At 41.8% G+C, this 9,722-nt stretch overlaps 1 protein-coding gene across 1 annotated transcript in view; it reads left to right on the top strand.

Annotated features, from left to right (window-relative positions):
• The window catches only part of MAPK12 (mitogen-activated protein kinase 12), a 46,052-nt gene that overhangs the window by 9,373 nt on the left and 26,957 nt on the right, over positions 1–9,722 (top strand). Inside the window, exon 2 of the mRNA XM_009883688.1 lies at positions 402–531. Within this exon, the coding sequence (XP_009881990.1) occupies positions 402–531 (130 nt within the window). The remainder of the gene's footprint in view (positions 1–401; positions 532–9,722) is intronic.

Genomic DNA, 9,722 nt, shown 5'->3' with positions numbered 1-9,722 from the left:
AGCGCTGCCCCCCGGCCCCGGCGGGGCTCCCCCGGCGCGGCGGCGTCCCCAAAACCCGGGGGGTTGGCCCCTGGGGTGGGACACCTGCTTTGGGTTTGTGTTGGGGGGATTTGGGGCGATTTTTTTTTTTTTCCTCCTTTCCTCCCCAGATGTTCCTCTGTAAAGCTTTTGAAAATTGGCTGCTTTTCATCACAGGGCCTGGCAGCCTTTTAAACGAATAAAACTGCCAGAGAGGTGTTTTGGGGAGGTGGTCTCCTCTCTTGGCTCAGGGAGGCCGCGCAGGATGGCCGCAGGTTGAGGGCTGGGCGATGCAGGGCAGGATGCGGCCGCTCGCCAGCGCTGGCGGGGTTTGCGTTCTGGCTTGGGTTCTCACTCGCCAAACTCTTCCTTTTGCCTTAAAGCTCAGCCGTCGATGGAAGAAGTGGTACCAAAGTGGCCATTAAGAAACTGTACCGCCCGTTTCAGTCTGAACTCTTTGCCAAACGAGCCTACCGAGAGCTGCGCCTCCTGAAACACATGAAGCACGAAAACGTGAGTTGGGTTGTTAGCAGATATCTCCCCCCCGAGGCTGCAGTTTACACACCCTAAAAACAGAAGGAAAATTATGCAGAGTTGGACAGGGCAGATGTGTGGCTGCATGGAATTCAGGAGTCTTTGGGCAAGACTTGCACATCTGTCTTTTATCTGTCTGTCCTTTATCTACAAGCATCAGTTCGCACAAACTAGAATATCCTGTGGGAAACGCCACTTCACTTCCATGTAGGAAAGGTTGGTGGGGAAGGTTAGGACCATGGTAGAATTTGTGCTCAGAGCCAGTGAGAGAGATTGAGGACCAGAAATGACAATCTTCATCACTGCGTACCTGTGAGGTGCAGGGGAGTGCAGAGCATGGGTCTGTGCCTGCATATCTCGGGTGCCAGCATCTCTTTTTTTCTGAACTTGCATGAAGATGGCTACGGTACACATGTATATCCTTGGGGAGAGGGTAGGCTTTTCCTTTTTTTTATTGTTCATGAAACATTTGAAAGTTTTCGTTTCATACTATTGTGAAACAGGAAAAGTCCACAAATGACAATAAATAGCTTTACTGGGAAGCAGAGAATAGGATATAGGCTCTGCACAGATTCCTACATAATGCGAAAGAAGAAGAGCCATAGAAAGAGGTGTTGAAAGTGTCATTGAGATAAAGATACTTAGTCCCAACAGTGCTTAGTGATTTAAGAAAAAAAAAAATAGAGGAGGGATTTATGTCAAAACAGTTATTGTGGAATCAAAGCACTGACTCCATGTGAGAAGGGTCCCAGGGTGGGCATGGAGGATCACAGTAGGGGCTTTAAATTCTGTTCATCATGAATGCTTGGGGAAAAAAAAAAGGAGTTTGGAGGGAGTTGTTAAAATGATGCATAAGAGTCTGGTTTAAAATGTTAATGTGGGAGATTAGAGGATAGCTCCATTCAGATGGCCTTCAAGGAAAGCTAACAGATCAGAAGCGAGGATAAGAGAAACTGGTAATAACAGTAGCCAGTCATTGCCATTTAACGTTATGGTATTAACATTGTGAGTACCAACAATACCCAGGTTCATTTTGAAGAATAATCTGTGGGATGTCCTGACTGTCCAGGAAAAAACTGACCTTATTGCAGGCTTAAGAACCTGTATGCCTATTAACATTTTAGCCTGTATCTTTTAATGTATTTGATCACTTTATTTGATTCCTTTGGAGTAACTGCTTCATAACCGCTGCTGTATATGTTAAAGAGTTAACATTTGCAGGGAACTTGTGTCATGCATGGGCTTTCATACTCTCAGCGTTTTCTTTACTGAACATTTGGGAGCAGAGCAGCTCGTGCAATTGCCAAGCTCCTAACTGTGTCCAGAATTTTGAGATTATTTTTCTTCCATTTCCCAGAATAATCTATTGGGTAGCATTTTCCACTCCTGGTGGGTTTTATGCAGTGTATGCCCTTTAGGATAATACTCTGGAACCCCTCCATGGACCCATTTGATAATTAAAGAGTCTAGAAGAAAATGCTCGCTGGGGAACACAAACACAATCTGTGAAAGTTACAAATCAATATATATGAAGGAAGGGAGTAATTTACAGTCTTAGGAAACAGTTTGGGCCATAGAAAGAAGAATCTGGTCTATATACTAAGGAAGAGTTTTACCATGAATTATGGCATCTATTCATTAGACAACAAAGACTGAATAAATGATCCTGCAGGGATTTGTGGGCACTGTGGAGGCAGAAGCTGACTACTCCACCCCTCCGCGATGAAGCTGAGATGACAGTACAGCCCATCAAGAGAATTTCCATCCGCCTTCCCAGCTTCATACCCTTCTGTTAGTCGTTTCACCCATGGTGAACTAGGAATAGCAACGACGCCTTTTAGGATTTCTAGTCCCTGGGCTGATCCCAGGATACTCCTTTAGCCACTCCACCCATCCAAAATTAAACCAACATCACTACTCGTCGGGATTTTCAGTTCCCTCTTTGACTGACCCCCATTCTGTCAGAGCCTCTTTTTTGCATATTTCTACCAAAGAATGGATTTACAGGCAGACAGTGTGGTCCTTCCCCGTTCACGTCAGCAGTCCCCAGTGTGCTGTGCACACCTTTAGTGGTATGTACAGTAGTGGCAGGACAGCTGCCCATCGTGGCTTCCGTGGGTCTGGCTATGGAGTTCTGAACAGGCCCCACTCACATGGGTGCATATCTCCTTATAACAGGAATTAGTAGAATAGAACAGTGATTGAAATACCTTTCCTGATTCTTCTGTTAATTAATACGTTACAGTATGCTTCTATAAAATAGCAGTTATCTATCTTTCTGGCTGTACTATAAATACAACTGTTGTTAAAAATTAATAAAACTGAAGTAATTGTTTCAAAGACCACAATAAAATACCAATGCCACTGTTCTCTCTGTCTTGGGTGTTGGTGATCTAAGAATGTAGAGGAGGTGGTGTATGATAACTGGTCTAACGGTACTGCCACTATGGATTAGATTTGGGATATTGTTGCAACATTGGACTAATCTGCCAGTACAAATCTTCATCTTGCTTTTTTCCTACTTCAGAATATAAACTATTTCAAGGTTTTGTTTATTTACTAGTTAAATTTACATCCAATTCTATCTCCTGATCTGTTTTTCTTTCAAAATGACTTCTGTAATCATGATGCATTTGATGTTGGATTACATGAAGAGTGTGATGCTTTGTTTGTTTCACCATGATTACCTCTCAGTGGACCATCTCTGTCGTTCATAGCATTTGGGGAAGCGTTGTGCTAAGCACGTAGCAGTACATTATCATCGTTTATTTAACCTTCTGCTGTATTCAGAATGATGGAAGAAATTGTAATGGTCTGACACATCGTGTTAAAAATAGCATCTCTGATCCTCCATTAAGGTAGCAGAAGATACCATTGAACCCGTGCCACAGTGATATAATTCATCAGCGTGTCACGCTTCAGTGAAGAAAATGGAGGAAAACTGCTTAATACCCTAGATGACCTCCATTATGGACTTTTTGAGGAATATGCGCATCTCCTTAATGTTGAAGTGTTGTAGGATGAGCAGGAGTCCTGTAAAAACAGATATAGGAGTCATCCTCCTCAATTTTACTGGAGTTGTATTTTACCTTGCAAGGAAGCTAACTCCTGGGTCAATTTGCTTGTCTATTTAGGCATTTTCAGGAGGAGGCAACTCTGGTTGCTGGCATGACCATCTTTCATTATATGTGCTAGAGACCTTTGTTCTCCCTAATGGCTCTCAAGTGGGACATTACTTAAATGTAGTGAGGAATATTTCTATATAAACCATGGAAACTTGGTAGCATGGGACTTCTCATCAACCAGTTGCAAAAAAAATCCGGAGGAGAAATGGTGTTGAGGACCATGGGGCAGAGGCTGTGTGTGAAGAGGATGAAACCTGGCTGTTAAAAGATAAATCACTGTCTTTAATGGCACTGGTATCTATAATTTTTTGGTAGGCCTTTTAATTTGAGATGTTTCACAGACATCATAAGCTACTTCTACTGCCTAAGAAGCAGTCTAACCCAGATCAATTCCTCAGACATTGCCAAAAAGAAAAGTTAGTTTCCAGTGGGATAAGCTGCCGGATCACTCTGTAGCTGCATAAACAGATACCCTGGCACGAGAGAGGGAATGGTGTGAAAATGAGGAATAAAAACATCTAAGGCAGAATGAAGAAACCACTGGGTTTGGTGGGGTTTTTTTCTTCATTTATTCATACTAGCTTGAAGTATTCATCCCACTACAGCCTTAGCAGCTCTTGATTATGTCTTTGGCATCTGCTGCATCTTGTATAGAAGAACAGACTGTTTACCTTTAGGATTTTTTTTTTCAGTAATGCTGCTTTTGTTCCCTGTTTCTTTCCATTTTGAGTTCGGTGAAAGTGAGGACCCTTAAAACTACTTATTATGGCTCTGACTTAAAACCAAAACAAGTGAAAATATGGCTAGCATGGAAACTTTGGCCCTGGCTTTGGCTCTCATGCATGGCTTTGCATTCGTGTATTCTGAAGTTAATGGAGATGTCTGTGTGTGCAAAGCCAAACCCAGATGAGTGAGCGGAGGTGCAGAACTGTTAGTTTCATTTGGCAACTAACTTGGATTTTATGCATTTGGAATGGAAGTGATACCATGGTACCCGCTTCTGTTGAAAAAACTGCACAGTGACTCATACTGGTCCAGTCGTGGTGCCCAGCTCACATCCCAGTTTGCTAACAGAAGTTTTGAAGTTGCCAGCGGGAGCGCAAAACAGCTGGCGAGGGGGGGTGGCACTGGAGAGAGGGAGGGAGAAGCAGTGGCTTGTGCTGATGTCTTGTGTCAGAGCGGAGTGTGGATTTTATCAAAGTGTGGTACATGCACGTGTGTGTACGTATGTGTATACCTATGTATACATATAATCACACACGGGAATTCTGATGCAATTCTACCTACTTAAATTTTGAACGTGTTTCTGCCATAACATTTTTGACAAATGCCCGTTAAACTTTTTTTTGGGTGGGTTAATATTCTACAGATGTTTTCTCTTCCTGGAAACCCTTGTATATAAGAGGCAACTGCAGTATTTGTTTAAAGGTACTCTGTATTATGCTCTCATTCATTGCTTTGAGTGGAAATTATTCTCCGGTGTATTCCCACATCTGAAGACCAGTGTATGTTTTGCATTATGAGAACCATGTAGCTTTTTTTCCCCTTTTGGAAGGAATTCGGGTATCCAACAGACACCAAATTGTCTGTCTCTCTACAGTTAACGTTTCTGATGATGACGCAGGCCTTTACTTTAAGGTTGGCTAATACTTAATTCTGTTGAGTTCTTTATTTTGAAAAAATGTTGGGCTTTTTATTTACACCTACACAGTATCAACCAAGGGAGGAGTTTGTTCCAGAGAAAATAGTGGGGCACTCTATGTTCCTGCCTGAGAAAATCTTAAAACTGTCACCTTTTGCAGTTCATCTAGCCTCACGTGAGCATTGGAAGAGCAACAGCCTCGGCAGCGTACAAAATCAGACCCAGAAGGGAGTTGAGAATGAGTGATGCCTTTCCAGACGAAAGCATGCTCACTGTCTTAGAAGAGGTTTCCCACAGCAAGTCTTGCAGGACTGCACCAGCTAAAAATTCACATCCTTTGGGTACACAAGTGCCAGTGAAGTGCAATTCGGGAATCCTGGCTGGTGATGGCAAATCTCCTTACGGGTTCTTATGAAAGCAAAAATACAGTTAAAACTGGATAGTTTATTGGTGTCAAAAGGTTGTAGGGGGAAAACACTCCTGGCTACTTTTCTGCTGTCTGAAAGCTTAGCACAGCTAGGGAGCTAATAGGACACTAAAGTCACTTATTTTGGTACTTAAAAGCCAATAAATCAGCATAGAAGGATCAGTTGTCACTTCTGCTTATTTTCACAAACCTGTCTAATAGGTAGGTGTTTTACTTAGGCTGGGCTTCAGCTGACAGGCGTTTATTCACACCCCAGTCTTGGGTACTAATAAAGCAGACTGGTTAGCCTAGTCCGGTAAACGAAAATAAGGAAGACAGCACTGAGACCCAAACCTTCCCTTTCGATTGCCATCAAGTCCTGTTGACAGGATTTGGATCTGTTCAGAGTTGCGTGTGGGTCCTTTGAAAGAAGAGTGTGGTGATGCTCGTGGGTACAACTTGTGCCTGCCGGCGTGGTGACTGGCCAGAGGAAAGGAAAAGAAAGGGGCTCTCTGTTCATCAGCAAACATCCCTTGTGTCATGTAGCAGTGATCAGTGAGGAAGAAAGGTGGCTGTGGCGCAAGCCTTGTGCGTGGACAGTGACAGTTTTAAAAAGATTGAGACTTCCTAGTGTGGTAAAAGGATGCAGGTGCCCTGTGATGTGGAACAGCGCAGGAACATGAAGTTGAAGTGAACCCTGCAGAAAATTTAATGCAGCATAATATGTAGTTCAGTGCACCCCAGGGATCTCTCTTAAAAAATGTACTTTAATTTGTAGCCCAAGTGCCAGAGCCACTCAACTTCACTGTGTTTTCATGCGTAACATCCGCAAGAGAAAGCAGCACTTACTGTATAAGAGACGTAACCTACATTACTTATTAATTTATACAAGATTCATTGATGTGCTGCTGCTTACATCAGAAACTTTCCTTTACAGAAATGCAGTGGAACGGTCCTTGAATAAAAGTAACCCGGTCCATGAAAGTGCAGGGGAGGATTGAGGGGAGGATCTCTTTGCTGTTATGCTCCACTGCTGGAATAACACTTGGAAAAGGAGGCAGCTGAGGAGGGAAGGGCAGAAACCACCCCACCAATGCAAAGCTGTTAGTTATGTGTTGACAGTAAAGTTGGTCAGGGTGGTCAGTATCAGTGTCTTGGGGGACGGACGGATGGACAATAGGGATAAGAAGGGCAGGAGATGCTGCCACCCCACCCCCCCAGCTTCATGGGGAAATTAAATATAAATTAAATATATCAAGTAAGAGCATACCCATGGAAAACAAGTCAAACCAGTACAGGGGTAGTTTTGCTGTTACTGTGGTTTTGCTTTGGGGGAAGATGGGAGAGACACAGTATCACACTCTGTCCTCGAGCTATGAGCAAGGAAGGTCCTTCAGTGGAGGCTGCAGAAATCCACGTTGTTTTTCAGTCAGATGGACAGTAGGAAACAAGGTGCATCCTTTGCAGGCTGATTCACTCAAGAAATTGCCTTTTGGCAGAGTTAAAATGAGACCCTGAAAGGGCAGTGCTGCTCCTGGTTTCCACAGATGCTTTTCGTTTCTATCACAGAGTGTACTGGGTTCATTCCTCGGCTGTGCTTCCATTTCTGGTAGTATCAGTAAGTGTGCTGAATTAACACCAAAACCAGAGCTGCAGAAGGTTTCACAGATACCTCTGTTACATTTTGTGTAGGCCACACTATGAAAAAAAAATGATTCTTGTAACTGTTTTACGGTGGCTTACTTTTGTGCTGGGACATTAAGTATCGTAAAGGTTTTTTTACAAATACTGTATTTAATTGAGAGCATTTTAGACAGACACAGGATTTTCCATGATACTATGGAGGAGGGAGTTTCCTACACCTTGTCCATTTTTTTTTTTTCCTTTTCCTGAAGAAATATCTGGAGTTGTATTTTCCTCGGAGGATTATTTTTATCCTGTACCTCCTTGTGCTTAACATATCTGCAGAAAGATGTGACCTAAATGGAAATTCTAATGATTCTGTTCCAGTATAGGAAAATCATCCCAAAGCACAGCTATTAAATAAAGATCACCGAGGAAAAGGAAATGGGTGTCTCACTTTTATTTTTATATTGATTAACTATTAGTGTGTCTTACCACTTCTGATACTAAAATGGATTTCGGGATTTTTAGAAAGCTGAAGGAAGGAGAAGAAAAGAAGTATTGTGAAATCCTTGGCACGTTAAAAAGAGTTTTCTGGTTTATAATTTACAATGCCCTTCAGTTTTTTGCAGCAGGAGCTGAGCATTGGTCTTGGTGGTATTCTTCACCGTAGAGGATTTGCAGCAATGATAAGCTCGTCTCCATCAGTTCATACATCTCAGAAGTAATATATATTGTATATCAGGCAGCATTAAGTAACTACTGGGAACTCTGTTTACTTGAATGGAGAAGTAGTAAAATGTTTGTGAATTTCATTAAACGTGGGTTTGGGCTGCTGTGGTCTTTATGGAAACGTGTTCTTCATGCTCTCGTGTTTCACAGCGGGTGCCTGATAGTGCCTTGGCGCACAGAGGGATGTGGTACACAGCGGCCACACTGTTTCATCCTCTGCTGTGTCTCTTCTTTTTATGGTGGTGTCCCTGTGTCTTCACTGCTGTGTTCAGATGTGAAAGGGTTTATTTTTTTACATTTCTTGCTTAGGTAAATGAAGGCATGGAAATATCTCCTTGAGGAGAACAAGCAGGGCTTTGGAAGAAGTGGGGCTTAATAGAGAAAGAAGTGCATATAGGATAAGATTATTGTTAAAATGTTAACTTGCTTCTTTTTAATACTGAAATCTTAGGAGACCACACAACTTTTCTGTCTGTCTATGCTCTCTCTGTGTGTACACACATTGCCTTAGGAAATGACTGTAGAGCTGCATTATGCTCCATTGTTGTCATGTACATCTTCCTAATTTCTCTGTCCTCCCTTTCTCTCCCTGCCTCCACATAGAAATGGAAAACCTTATGTAAAACTGACATGCAAAAAAAAAAAAAATTAAAAAAAAAAATCTTGCTGTAATGTTAGCACTGAAGGTATTACTTCAAATAATAACCACATCCACTGTGGGTTTAATTATTGTTTTATGGTAGTTATATTATTCTTATTTAATTAGTTTACTATAACAGTCTTCAAGAAAATATTAATGATTTTTTTTGAAGATATATGTGACTACAAAGAAAAAGAGTTGTAATTTTCTGTCTTCATCTTTATTAGATTTTCTATCTTATTCATCATTATGCCATTTTGATAATATCCAAGCTAATTATAGTAGTTCCCCCTGAATTTGGAAAAGATAAAAATACATGCAGTAAGTATTTCATCAGAGTTGGAGATTTTTACTAAAAGCTTTAAATAAAGGAAGTTGCCTTTCTTTTCTTGCATTTTTTTCCCTACATTTCTGCTCTCTCTTCTCTTTACTTTCAAGTACTTTTTTTAAAGACGTCTGTTATATGGAGCAATTAAGGCATAGTAGTAGCGTCCAAAATCCAGCTTGATTGTTAACAAAGTGGATTTTGCAGTCCTTCTGTTAAGTACTTTGATGGTAACAGCAGACAATGTAATATGCCGTTACCCCTGGTGTCTTTCTTGCAGTTTCTAATTTTATACAGTTTTTGTTTGATACATAATCTCATGTCCTTAAACTGTATGGCCATGGAGATAAGTCTGAACAAGGTTATAAAGGTTATTAGTCTTTTAGCTTGCTTTCCAGCAAACCCCTGCACACCCCTATGGACATGGCAGCCTGCACCTGGGAAACACCACGGGCAGTCCAGGGCTTCGGGGGCTTCCTCTGAGCAGACAGAAATGGTCGTGAAATAATACTAGAAGTAGAAAAGAAGCAACTTTAAAAGCCTGTGCTACTGAGGCACTACCTGGATTAAGCAGCATCCAAGCTGAGATCTGGCTTTAGACAATTCCAGCTACATCTTTTGGAGCATCAAGTTCTGTATATTTAATTTTCTGGTGTGTAATGGGCTTGAGAGAAGCA

This window comes from Charadrius vociferus, unplaced genomic scaffold, assembly GCF_000708025.1.
Source record: "Charadrius vociferus isolate BGI_N301 unplaced genomic scaffold, ASM70802v2 scaffold43, whole genome shotgun sequence".
Taxonomy (NCBI): domain Eukaryota; kingdom Metazoa; phylum Chordata; class Aves; order Charadriiformes; family Charadriidae; genus Charadrius; species Charadrius vociferus.
This window is presented reverse-complemented; position numbering and strand designations above follow the sequence as displayed.